This window comes from Vanellus vanellus, assembly GCF_965231255.1.
Source record: "Vanellus vanellus genome assembly, chromosome: 2".
Taxonomy (NCBI): domain Eukaryota; kingdom Metazoa; phylum Chordata; class Aves; order Charadriiformes; family Charadriidae; genus Vanellus; species Vanellus vanellus.
Window position 1 is genome coordinate 53,032,054 of NC_138906.1, and position 14,390 is coordinate 53,046,443.

The window sequence follows — 14,390 nt, forward strand, 5'->3', positions numbered from 1 at the left end:
CAAACGGTGGTAGTGTCTAAATAAGATTAACATAAGAAAAAGCAAAATCAAGGCCATTGACTTTGTACGACAGTTTTGCCGGTCTGCTCACAGCTAAACAGTGCTTACAGGACAATTAACAGAATGCTGGGCAGGAAAGGAGTTTTTTGTTGTTTAGGGACCTGTTTTGAACTGGCAAGATCACGAAAAAAGGAAAAAATCTTTGTCCCTTTCATATGTACTACAAACTGAAAGCTGAACTGCATATTAGCATAAAATAACCACTCAAAATTGTGTTAAGGGCAAAAGAGTGTACACCTTATTGACATAGTAAAAAAATTATTACTGCTTTTTACCATCTCTTTACTGCCTTTACCATTCACCAAGCTGAAGCCCAGGATGGATCATGGATTAGTAGTTTGGTCACTGTGAAGCAAGCTACAGCCAGGTCAAGTAAAACCTGAGATTCTACTTTGCCAGGTCAGCACAAAGTCTGTTGCCTTTTACTAGTAACACAAAAATCATGTATACTGGACTACAATACATGTAACCATCCCTGATTCTTTTCAGCACATGTAAAATAAATATGAAATTTTCATAATACAGATACACTTAAATGCTTTAATCAGATGTATAGAGATGAGGTAGAGGTTTGAAAGTGACTGAAGGCATGAATGGAGCAGCAAGGTAAATGGTATGTAACATCATTAAAGAAGAAAATGAAATGCATTTTTGCAAAACAATAAGCGCTCTACAGAAAGTTATGTAGGAACTGCTAATGGTAACATCAACTACCCGTGATTTTTTAAAAGTAGCAACAATGGAATGAAAGTGGGAATTAAGGCATGACAGACAGTAGGAATGTCTCATAATTAGGCTGAAGATAATTTTGAACTCCTAACGACTGAAGAAGCTTCAGATATACAAAACCATTTTAATAATAAAAGAATATTCTTTTTATTTTAAACATTCCAAGAATAAAGTACTGGGATGACTTATCATTCCAATAAAGATGAAGAAGATTAAGAAACTAAAAGAATTAATGAAGAATTTAATATCGTGAAATCTCCAATGGGCAGGACAAGCAGTTAAATAAATGAAGGACCAGTTAGGTGACTTTTGGAAGACCATAGGTTAACATTAAATAAGACCTAAGTGCTCTTTACTGTGATCTGCTAACACTGTGAAAAAATTATCCCTGACAAAAACAGAACAGACAGCTGATGAGAGCTGATGGGATGACAGCTGAAGGATCTCTGGGAGACAAACAAAACTGCTAAGAAGGAACTGCCTGATGGCAACTCTCAGTTTCTGTGATTTTAAATGTAAAGCAATATCTGCTTCATGATTCCCATTAATTGCCTACTATTGATCTAAATGTTTTCATACAGCATGCTATGTAAACCTCTCATAGTCACTGAAATTACACAGAAGTTAAACCTTTTCCATTTGTGCTTTCTATTTGACTGCCTTAGAGTATTGTATTCCTTCACTCACTATATAAAATAGAAAAAGTAGAATTAATTGGCCTAAAAAATAAAGTATATACCTATTTCTGATTTATCAGATTAGTAGTAGCTCTCAGTCTTCTTAAGAGTCAATTGACTGCTTGCTGATTATTTGGCGTTCTTGTCTCTAAACCTTTCAGCTGTCTACAAAACTTTTTACAATCTCCTGTAAACTATTTACCTTACTGACTTTGTAAGTAAGTAGCAAACACAGGTTTACCCATATAGTACACATATATGGGACTAGAAGTGTAGCTCCATCAACTGTACCTTCTATACATTATTTCACTTTTATTTTTGTGAAGCGTCATCAAAATATTTAAAACAGCAGCTGCCTTTCTCTCCTTAAACAACATGCTCAAATGAATTAGGCTTGAAAGTTCGACCAAGTCAACAGGACAATATTGTTCACATACTGTCTGATCCCTCCCAGGCATCACAAAGCCCTTCTTAAAGTAGTTCAATAAGGAGGCTTGCAGTGCCCAGCTACCAGTGAGAAAGGTGGGGATTTAACCATAATTGATACATTGCAAGGCTAGGCTCCCCTATTTATCTGAATTCCACTCAGGCTAAGTCAGAGCTTCCTGAGTCAGTGCATGCAGCTTTAAGGTGCTTAAGGAATACTATGACACTGAAAATCTGACAAAACACAACTCTGTTCTACACCGGTATCTTTAGCGCAGAGATGCGCGGGAACAAACTCTGCCATCCGCACATTGGCGTACAGTTCTCTCATGTAATTCCTGCCAGTCAGTTCTACTGCTATTTCTATAGCCAGCATTAGACTATGCTCCAGAATGAACTGCTGATGTCCCCTTGTTAACACCAAAAGATGACATTAAAAGCTGCTAATGAAAGTAAGTTACTGAATTATGAGAGGTTTATAGAATAAGGACTAAGAGACTAGTTTCCTCCAGGGAAAATGTGCTATTACAGGTGACGGACATAAGGACAGCAAAGCTATGAAATACAAATCACACCTGCATCCAGGCTGCGGTTTTAGTCAGCCTAATTCTTTATGATAACCAGGAGGCGTACCTCCCAGTAGACAGAAGTCTAATTATTCATTCCTTACACATGCAGCTACATAGAAGGCTGCACACTTGACTATAGAAAATTCTGCCTTGCCAGTTGTAAGTAAAAAGAAACAGTGGAAAAGTGTATATCTTGTATCTATAGGACCACAACAGTCAGAAATCTCTGTGCCAAAGGTAGACCATTTTGACTTCTACATAAACCCAGCAGGTTTATTTGCTGACATCTGCTAATTCCCTGCACAAGAAGAGAACAAGAAGGTTGCTGTGATATTTGTCATACTACAGCAGCATTCCTTCTGCAGCCTTCCCTGGCAGATGCCATATTTTACTTTCTTGTGTTCACACACAATTCATTTCACAAGCACGAAAATCCCTGTTGCAAAAAAAGTAGCAACTAAGTATGAAAATAAATCAAAGCTTTCCCAGGATAGCTATGCAAATATAAAAAGTCCACACAATGAAAATTAAACAATAATTGTATTTTTATTATGGTACAAATTATAATAAAAAGGAAAAAAGTAACTCTGAGATATTCAAACTGTAGTATGTCAATATTGAATTGTATAGAGATTAAGAACAGCATCATGGCTATAAAAATGAATGGCTGTATGTGATTCTTGGGCTGTTATGTAAACTGATCATACAGACTGAAAAGATTTACTCTGAAGAATATTAAATTCAGAATATTTCAGAAGAAAGTCATAATATGAATACTCTAGTTTTACATCGCAGTAGCTTGGGAATTTTTGTTGTTGTGGGTGAAGGTCTGGAGAAAGCATAACAGCAAGTTAAAAGTTTTCGCATGTGTTTACTTACCAGAATAAAAATGTAATGGAATCTGAAAATGGTTTCATATGAACATATACACTGGGAAAAATTAGTGGCAAACTGGTGAAATTTTTATTTATTGTAATACTTGGCTAATGAGCCCTGAAACCTTTGTATGACCAATAAGGTATGAGGAAGCTCATGAAGAAGTAGCGCAGGTAGCCACTTCTCTCTGTAAACGGATTTGTAGCAGGCACAGCTAAGGAAGAAAGAATGAGGGTGATAATTCCATGTGTTTCCTATTTATGATGCACTAGCACCATTAACTAGCACCTTAACCAAAGATTCTTGTTCAAGACCCTGCTGTATTACAAAAAAACCCATCACTTAATTCTTTCATGATTGTATTTATATAACAAAGGCAATGAAATGCTAACTTATAATCTATGGTACTGATTTTTTTTTTGTGCTGAAAAAAAATTGTAAGGATGGAAGGAGATACGTATTTTTCATAAAAACATTTTCTTTTTACAAAACAGGTAAATTCTGATTTTTACTTGTTATTATTCATATTTTACTCAGTGCTATCTTTAAAATACTTCATTTCATTTCATGCTCAGCTCTATTTCATTAATGGGGTGAAAAGAAAAAACTCACAAAGATGTCCACTTGCCTACTTAATGTATGTTTTCTCATTAAAAAAGGCACTTTCTTCTTTGTCTTACATTTCCTCAAGTTGCTGTTTATATGACTATGTAGACAATATATTTTCAAGTAGAAATCAAATAGAAGAGTAGACATAAGAAACAGTCATTCATTCAGAGCTATACCAGTATAGCAATCCAGTTAATGAAGATTGAAATACCTCCATCATTAAATTAAGAAAAAATAGTAACCACAGGTCATTTCAGGTAAAAGAGTCCTCCTTTTTTGGCTAAGAAACTAGGTTGCCATATATGCTATTTTAAATAATCACTGTTTTGTTTTGTTTTGTTTTGTTTTGTTTTTTATGTGGACCTAGATCAATTTGCAAGCAACCCTGTATTTTCATGATTTTGCTGAGACAAAGTGTTAATTGACATGATGTAGCTAACATTTTATTGGCTACAGCTGATCCATAAATGCCCATAAAGAATCTAGACTGAAAGTATAATTTGTCAAAATGGAAGTATCAAGTAATTTTAAAAGGCTGATCAACTGACACCAACACACCACACCTCCTTCCAGAAACAAACGTGATCTTGTACCTTTTATCCAGAATTTTTCCAAAACGTCTTTAGTTATGTACTGAAAGCTCTGGTACTTCTCCAGCATGACCCTACAGCATACTTAGAGAATGCCACGGTATTTTCTGTGTCAGCCTTGTGGTTAAAACAAATGGATTTTTTTTTTTATGAGAGCTTCACAATTATTAAGAAATAGTAGGAGCAGCCTAATTATTAAGCTACTCTCAACAAGGGTGTACTCTTCCCTTTTGAAACCAAATATTTTTGCAGAGAAGACTGCAAGACAGATGGAAGAAAGAAAAGAAGCAATGCTGCCTCATAGATAAGGGGTGATAGGTTTTCTGGGTTTCATGACAGAATAAGAATATTTGTGTCTTCTTTTGTAATCTAACAACTGTTCCAATATTCTTCTACTTCTTACTCAATGAAACATACAGTAAAGTACTTAATATAGTTGCAATTTAAATTTCAATTTTTGTAAAACAATTGTTCTAATTTTTAGGTCCATATTGCTTTTAAACACCACCAACAAAGATGACACCAATTAAAAAAACACTTACCTGATGAGATGTCTATTCGGTTCTTCTTCACTAGGGTGACATTGATATGGACGCTGACTTTGCCCTCATTTATGTCAATCTCAACATTCCCCAGGTCATCTGCAAAGTTGCTGAAGACAAGAAGTCCATTGGGGTTCCACGTTCGGAAAAGGAAACTGACTGAAAACAGATCCTGGCTTGGACGACCAGGAACCTCAAGGTAACTGGTGGCATTGAAAAAGACAGGCACTGTATGTGGCTCCACACAAGAAAAACTTAAATTTCCCTAAGTAAAACACACAAAAAAAGCAAGAACATAAGCAAAATGGTAAGATTCCACTAAATTCATAGCTACCCCTAGAAAAGCATTCTAGGTTTCATTCAACCTAGAGACTACTGTGATCAATGTAAGTTGCATGTAAAAATACATTATTAATATTAACATTATTGTTACTATTACAATGTTGTTGCTGATGTTTCTGTTTTGCCGAGCAGCGGCCCCATTATATTTTGTACTGTACATACACACAATAAGATGCAGTCTTTGCCCTGAACAGTTATAGTCTAAATTAAAGCTGAGCTGAAAGCATTAATATTTCCAGTTGAAAGATGAAGAAATGAATCACAGAGAAAACTGGGGTTGTTCGTGGTCACCAAAGAAGCCTATAACAGAACAGTAATTCATCCCTTTTATAAAAATGAAATATGACTTTCCAAATACCCTCATATCAATGTGTCAATCATTAAAATACATGAGGTTGTGAAAGAAGGATGTGTAATACCTCGTGAAGAGCTAGCCTCTCCGCTATGTTTTCTAGTGGATAGTACTAGATAAGCTAATACTTCGTTTCATGAAGCAGAAAGATTTGGAGTAGCTGATCACGAACAATGCCTAATATTTTTAGTCAAGAATTTTCTCTGTAAAAGAAATTGCAGTTTCACACTGTAAAACTTTACTCTTTGAGAAATTGACAAAAATCCAGTCAACTTTATTGATTTCCAAAGCTTTAAAACGTATCTGTAAGCAAGACAAGAACTAGGGACAGGAATTTTTCACTCTGATTCTCATGTTGTTTCTCATGAAAGACCACAACGGTAGAATGTATAACCACTTTATGTCTTAGAAATCATAAATAATTTCTGGCAATCTCTGTCCAGAATTAACTTTTTAATGTATCAATCAATGCAAATATAACAGGAAAACTTGCTCTGCTGAAGAATTCCTCTAACATGTGGCAAAGCACATCCTGTTCTATGGTTTTCTGATGCGCTGTGGCAGACGGATACTCTGTGGCATTTTCACTTCAATTTGGGAAGGAAGAATTTTCTCAGATGCAGTACGGAAATTATTACTATTATCAAAATAGCAACTCCTTTGATATTTATTTGTATATTAAAAAATATTAAGAATTGAACAACATTTTTGGAGGTACCTAGATATTTAGAGCTGAAGTTCACCTAAGCCCTGTTCAGAATCCCAATAGGGGTCAGTCATCATCATTATCATATAAATGTTTTTAAACTCCATATTACTAGCTTCCTGATATAAGCTTTTATGTCACATATTTTTTGTATTCATAGTGTTTAAATGCATCTGAAAGTTCATCTTGGGGGAAGTTAGAGGATTTGGAAGTGAGATAGGAACTTTCTATCCGAAAACCTGTGGGAGGAAAGTCCTACGTAAATTTTTTTTACAAGTAGTTGTTTTCAATTGGAGATGGGCCAGATGATGTCAATAAGGAAGCAAGATTTAGCATTCATTTACCAATGTCCAAATCCACTACTTTTTAAAAGAACAACACATCAGAAAACACCTTATCTGTGTCATAGCAAGATACCACCTGTGTGGCAGATTCAGTTTCTTATAGAGTATTTCCATGTCAAAATTAAAAGAATAAAAATAATAGTTTCTTGAGCTCTCAGATACGTTCTTTGGTTACTGTACATAACCACCTCTTTTTCCTACAGAGTGTCAGAAGTTATATTGCCACACAGTCTACTTATAAAGGCCAGTAGAACTAGTAGCAACTAGACAATCAGTTTGGCAGCCTCCATCACCAATTAAGAAACACTGATGCTTCCAATATCCTGGAACTCGTGAACTCGTGGAACATCTTTATGCTGATCTCAAAGATTTGTTTCTATCTTTATGATAAAATGTCACCATGTTCTTTTCATACACCCACGTTCCATGGATAACAAATAATATCCGAGGATTTAGGAAAATAATTAGGAATGACAGGAAGCTTTAAAATTACTATGTGAACGAGAGAAATTACAGATACTTTATGAGTAAAGGCAAAGGACCTCCCCTTATCCCCTTTGCTGCTAAACTGCTTGGCTATTCTGGTGGGTTTTTTTGGTCTAAAAGTTGCCTAGAGATTTTAATTTTAAATTTTCAGCCAACTAAGCATTAAATCAAAATAGTTAGGTCATTTGTTTCAATAGTTTTAGTCTGAAAATTTCCAAGCGTGCTACAGAATACTTTTGGTTAAACCACAAATTTTACATACAGAAAAAGAAAAGCTGGAGAGTGGATGAAATACCCTTTGTAATCCTTTTATAACATTCTCATTGTAATAGCCACCCTATGGATTAGAAACAACTTCTGTTACATAGTTAAGGCAGTCCTGTGTAGACACAGAGGGCAACTGCATTTTGTAAGAGCTTACATCTCATGGTTCAGTTACAGATGCCAATTAAGTAGTGCTCAGAAAGCATTTTGTTAGACATTTTTAGGAATTTTTCTTGCTGCCTTGTTACTGGGAGGAACTAACAATTTCTTCATAACAGGAAGGCTTTCATATCCAATTGACACTCTCCTGTCATCCTGATGCATGGGATACTTGCATGTATAACACCTATTAATGTTAACGGCACTGAATGCATTCAAATCCTTTTTCACATCTGTGAATGCATTTATCATGAACACCCTAACTTCATAAAAGATTTCTTGAGGAAGTAACATATAATTCTGATTTCTCTGCTAGTTAGTATTTTCCCTACCGAGCTATTCAGATTAATCTGAACTGGATTGTCAATTCCCTCTATGACTGTAATTCACAAAACAGCTCCTTTTTTAAGGAAAGCCCATCTGATATAGATTGCTCACTAGGTCTCCATCAAGAGTTCGAGCTAATTGGCAGCTTGTCTCTATAATAGCATCCCGTTTTTTCAAAGAGAAAGAGATCCTTTTCTGTAGATTGAGAGTGACATGCTGAATAGTTCTCTGGGCAATGGCATCTGGAAGTCAATCATATACTGTGCATTTATACTGAAACTGTTGGTCTTAGAGAATTTTTCACACTACATTGGAAGGGAAATGGTGAAAACATCTTAATTTGGGTAGCTTGAGCTTTGCATTGTGATCTTTAATCTGTGTTGCAAATTAGCTTTGTGTTTACTTCTTATAAATCAATTTTGTCTACCCAAATTCAGATGTTATCTCTTGTGGAAATACTACTGGGTCTTAAAACCTTTGCCAATTAATAGAACAACTGACTGCATACGTAGCTCCCAAAAGAGAAATAATGAGTTTATTAAGACTACAATACCTGTTAAATCAGGACAGATTATACAATACAAGCAATGTACTGTATGCTAATGTTTATTATGTTATTTCAGTATTTTTCTCAAAATAGCTTATTACTCATCTTTGAACTTAACATAATGTTTGTTAAGTATAAATAATTTACAGAAAACACTCAGCTTAAGTTTACGTATGATTGCACACATTAACAGGAGTTGCAGAAGTGGGTGGAGCAAAAACCTAGTGGATGTAAGAATGGAGGGTAGCAAATACGATTCTCCTCAGCATTTTTTGTTTACAGGCTCTAAAATTGGAGACACTGTTCTGTGGAAACGGAATCCAATTAGTATTCACACTGCCTGCCCTTAATATACCTCTGGGCAGGAAAATTTTGTGAAGTGTCTAAATTCCTAAACTCAAATTTCTCTGGACTTCTTGTTAGCTGCATATTCTAGTCTTTTCTCACTGATGGTACAAGGGTCAATACTCTTCGGTTACGCAAGGTAATGAAAGTCCTACAAAGCTTGTTGCACTTTAGTAGAAAACATAGAGAAGATGTACTGGAAGATTGTTTACAAGAGTGTTCCCTGTTTCTGTCTTACTCCTGAGTCAAGCTGTACACAAGAGTTAGCACCTACTGTGCTAGTTAGTCACTTCCAACTCTTGTTTGCAACCTGGTTCAGAAGAACAAACACTTTTGTTCTGTGTCTCAGCTGTCCTTTTCTCCCCGACTCTCCTTTTTGGGCATCTTTATCATTTACTTCATTTATCTTCCATGAAAACAAATTAGGCTCCACTAATAAGAGCAATGATAACCGCTCAAGACCATCCGACTCATTCTCTCCAAAGAGCTGTTGCCATCTTTTGTATTACAAAGGACTGACAGACGTTTTTTCTACTTGTTCTTGCCTTCTAAATCTAAAAGAAATCCATTATTAAAGTCAGTGTTGGACTTTATTTAAATTTAAAATACTCTTACATTGTCTTTACATCCTTACTCTTCAATAAATTAAAGAGATATTTGTTGGTGCTTTTTTGCTCGTACCATCTATGTATATGAGACCTTTTTTTTTTTTTTTAACTTTAATTTTGTTCAGACACAAATCAAGATTATCGTCTTATTGACACCTTTGATTCTCTGGGCCTTCTCATTCTGTAAAATGTATTGTCAACTCCCTTTCACTATGTGGCTTCTGAAATTCAACTAGCGGCATCTAAGAATATTTTTTTTTCTGTCTCATACCTCTTTTATATCCTTCTTACCTCTTCCCCCCCCCCCCCCCCCCTTATGATACTTCTCATCACCATACTGATTACTTTGCTTGTGTTCCACTTCATTACATTTTCTCTGTCTTGCCTTTTCAGATAATACACTATTTAGGGCAGGGTGTGACTACTATTATGGGTTTGTACAGGATCTTCTACAATGGAGCTTTGACCCCTGTTGGATTGTTTAAGTGCCATCATCATAAACATGATTAACAGCAAAAGTAGTCTCAACAAAGTCTATTTTTCATGCTAAATTAGGCTAAAAACTAGGAGGAAGAACGGTTTTGTAAGAAACAAAAATCCATGTTGATTTAGTTAGAGTAAAATTGATTTTGCTTTTGAAGAACTGAAGCAATTTAAGTAATTCTACTGAAAACAAAGGTCACTTCTATTTTTATAGCCATTCTCAGAATTGGAAATCAACAGAACCATCAAATTAAACTAGCATGCCATAGCCTCTTGATGTAGCACTAACACTGCCAAAGCTTCTTATGTGGAATTTACTTTCATGTTACAGGTAACAGAATTTAAAAAAAAAAAGGCAGAAAGAAAGAAACAAAAAACAAAGATGATTTTACAGAGACTTTACAGGCCTGTGAGCTATGCCACACTTTTGAAAGGATAGGATTTGCACTACAGAAACCTCTTAAGTAACACTTCTGTTCAGAAAGAGGCTTTAAGAATACATCCTACTAATTTGCAGTGGACTTGACTGTGCAAAATGGAAAGGCTGCTCCTGCACAAAGATCCTTTTCTAAATCAGGCATCAGTCTTTTAAAATCATGGTTACATTACAAGCTTAAAATGCACTGCAGGCAGGAAATCACAGGCAATTTTTGGAAGAAAAAAAAAAGTCAAAGATTAAGGAGTTCATGCAACTGAGTTGAAAACATTCCGAGGTGGAGTCTTCCTCCATGGCATATATATCATGCTCTTTGCCTTTGACAGTACTGAAGAAATTCATGTATAGAAAAGGTTCTAAATATTCAGCTTTATTACTGAGTTTGCATAGGCAAATATCATGTATTCAAAATTATCCTTCATATTACCTTGATGTTTTAGCCATATTGTTCATACAATTATATGGAACTTCAGTATTACTATCCAAGGAGTAATCAAATGGTAATCAATCCTTTGCACTTCATAATCACTGCATACATAAATCTTTACTCTTTATTACATACAGAGAAAAGCAATAGTGGAACCATTAGCAGGACTTTGTGAAGGCTGTAAACTTGTACAGAAGAAAGCCTTGAACAACTTAATCAGACCATCTGAAACTCATGGCAATAATACATTTATTTCTTACCCACATTGCCTTTGTATGCCAGCAAGCAATTTTAGGAATATTTAAAGCCTTAAAAATACAGTAATTAAAGTACATTCTTCCTTAATCACCCTGCCCATAAAGCCACAAGTTTGAACATGAAAGCAACTACGAATGTTTAAGCTAGAGAAAACGTAGAATAAAATGTTAATAAGCTCTGTAATGTTAATAAGCTAAATAATGATTTTCAAGTCTAATATCTTGAGGCTTTTCAGAGCTACCAGAAAGTCCTGTAGGAGCATTCCCTTTCAATGACTTTTGCACTCCAGCAATCCAACTAGCTCTGCAGGGATGGAAGATACTAGGATTTAAAGCCACGCGAAAGCTGCAATTGATTTAATAATAAATCTTGTCTGTATTGCTTTGGACTACTATAATTTGGCAGGAAAGGAAAGAAGTACTTATTGGTTCAGATTATTTTCTGAAGGTTAATCTTGGAAAGATGAGATGGGACCCCAGAAGAAAAATGCTCAGATATAATAACAAAAAAAAGTCATAAACATACATACAATAAGAACTTTGGGTATGTGACAAAATTTGGTTTGTGTTCTGTATCACTCCAGTATATCAAAAGGATATCAGCTACACACATTCACAAGCCTTGGAGTCTGCTTTAGAAGGAGAAGCAGAAGTTTAGGTGACCATTAAATTGTATTCTTACCACATTAGAAGGTTCCAATTTCTTCCTCTTGGCAAGGTCAGTGATATTATTGCCATTGTAGTTGATGCTCTCCATGCAGCCTTTGAAATTCTTCCTACTGTTAGAACTTGGCTTTCCAGAAAAAGGCATGCCTCCAAAAGTGATCTTTGAATGAAACAGAAAATTGTAGACAGTTACTGGAGGGCAAAGACTTTTAAACAAATTTGCTGTAGATGTATTTGCTTTCTTTGAACACCCAAACATGGCGAATGAGAGAGCTGGCAACACTGCTTACAGAAAAAGGAAGTATCAATAAGCACTGCAAAAGCAGAAAAAAAAATCTTTAATGAATTTGTGATTCAAAATATTTTTGGTAGCAAATCCCAAATATTATTACAACTGTCCAAATAGTAAGCAGAGACACATCATAGTTGTTTATATATGGACTGCACTTCTGATCGCTACTGAACAATGTGTTTCAAACAAAGAACTTGGAATAAATGTCACAGAATCACAGAATCACAGAATCTTCAGAGTTGGAAGGGACCTCTAGAGATCATCTAGTCCAACTCCCCTGCTAAAGCAGGATTGCCCAGAGCACATTACTCAGGACTGCATCCAGGCGGGTCTTGAAAATCTCCAGGGAAGGGGACTCCACAACCTCCCTGGGCAGCCTGTTCCAGTGCTCTGTCACCCTCACCGTAAAGAACTGTTTCCGTGTATTTGAACGGAACTTCCTGTGTTCTAACTTGTGCCCATTGCCCCTCGTCCTGTCACTTGGAACCAATGAAAAGAGCCTGGCTCCATCCTCCTTCAACCCACCCTTTAGATACTTGTATGCCATAATAAGGTCTCCCCTCAGCCTTCTCTTCTCCAGGCTAAAGAGTCCCAGCTCTCTCAGCCTTTCCTCATAAGGCAGATGCTCCAAGCCCTTAATCATCTTAGTTGCCCTTCGCTGGACTCGCTCCAGCAGTTCCCTGTCCCTCTTGAACTGGGGAGCCCAAAACTGGACACAGTATTCCAGTTGTGGCCTCACCAGTGCAAAGTAGAGGGGGAGAATGACCTCCCTCGACCTACTGGCCACACTCTTCCCTATGCAGCCCAGGATTCCGTTGGCCTTTTTGGCGACAAGGGCACATTGCTGGGCCATGGATAATTTACTGTCTACCACAACCCCCAGATCCTTCTCCTCCAAGCTACTTCCCAGCAGGTCAGCCCCTAACCTGTACTGGTGCCTAGCATTCTTCCTCCCCAGGTGCAGGACCTTGCACTTGGTTTTGTTGAACCTCATTAGGTTCTTCTCTGCCCAGCTCTCCAGCCTGTCCAGGTCACGCTGGATGGCAGCACAGCCCTCTGGGGTGTCAGCCACCCCACCCAGTTTGGTATCATCAGCAAACTTGCTGAGGATACACTCTGTCCCCTCATCCAGGTCATTAATGAATATATTAAACAAAATAGGACCAAGTATTGACCCCTGGGGGACACCACTGGTTACAGGCCTCCAACTAGACTCTGTGCCGCTGATCACAACCCTCTGAGTTCTGTCCCGCAGCCAACTCTCAATCCACCTCACTGTCACCTCATCTAGCCCATACTTCCTCAGCTTCCTAATGAGGATGTCATGGGAGACAGTTTCAAAAGCCTTGCTAAAGTCAAGGTAGATGACATCCATGACTTTCCCCTCATCCAGCCAACAATGTCCATCCCAGTATTTTTGTAAACAAGAGTAGATATGAAATCATTCACTCAGCTCTAACTGTGTGCCAAAACTGAGACTACAACACAGCAGCTGTGGGCTCCAATATGATGTATTTGTTCCCTTTAATGCTTATGTATCTACTCTATCCAAAAGAATTTTACAGAATCACATAGTTAAAGATTCTATCCCCTGTTAGATGGAAGCACCTTCCACTACTGAGAACATGCTTTTATCATGTAGTTATAGTCAATGAGGAGTTACTACATGAGTTAGCAGGCCAAATCACCTCCGTGCAGAAGATGAAGACAACCACCACAAAGACTCAGACATCGAGGTCAAACAGGAATTGCTTTTCTCTTAATGCTGAATTTAACTACCCTAAAACACCGGGTTATCCAGAATGTCTAGTACTAAAAAATGAAGAAAACCAAATATTTTACAAATTAAAAGTGTTCCCCTCTTATGAAGTCTCTTCCTGTCATTCCACAGAGACTATACAGGTCTCTACTGCATCAGGGTCTTTTCTTAAATGTTTAGAAGTGAATAAATGCTACATCATTTTCATTAATATTTTGCAGCCCAAACGTGAAGAACAAGGGACTCACGAGATTAGTCCCTGCAATCTATGTTAAGTATTTATATCCAATAGGTGATGGCATAAATAGAATTAATGACACCTAGGGGCCCGGCCCACGAGTGCTCACAAAAACGTCTACTTGTATTCTGCTGCTGAGATTTGGCAGAGACATGCTTTTAAATATCATTCATTGCTAATTCCATTTGTTATTACTGAGAGCAGGGAAATGCAGCTCTAGCGACACATTTTCCATTTTAAAAGCATGTCAGATACAACTTTCTATCCCAAAGAG

At 36.8% G+C, this 14,390-nt stretch overlaps 1 protein-coding gene across 1 annotated transcript in view; it reads right to left on the reverse strand.

The window, feature by feature from the left end:
* CNTNAP2 (contactin associated protein 2) overlaps positions 1-14,390 on the reverse strand; it is a gene marked incomplete at both ends in the record, with an annotated part of 1,160,915 nt that overhangs the window by 588,246 nt on the left and 558,279 nt on the right. Inside the window, 2 exons of the mRNA XM_082479539.1 lie at positions 5,079-5,343; positions 11,844-11,987. Of these exons, the coding sequence (XP_082335665.1) occupies positions 5,079-5,343; positions 11,844-11,987 (409 nt within the window). The remainder of the gene's footprint in view (positions 1-5,078; positions 5,344-11,843; positions 11,988-14,390) is intronic.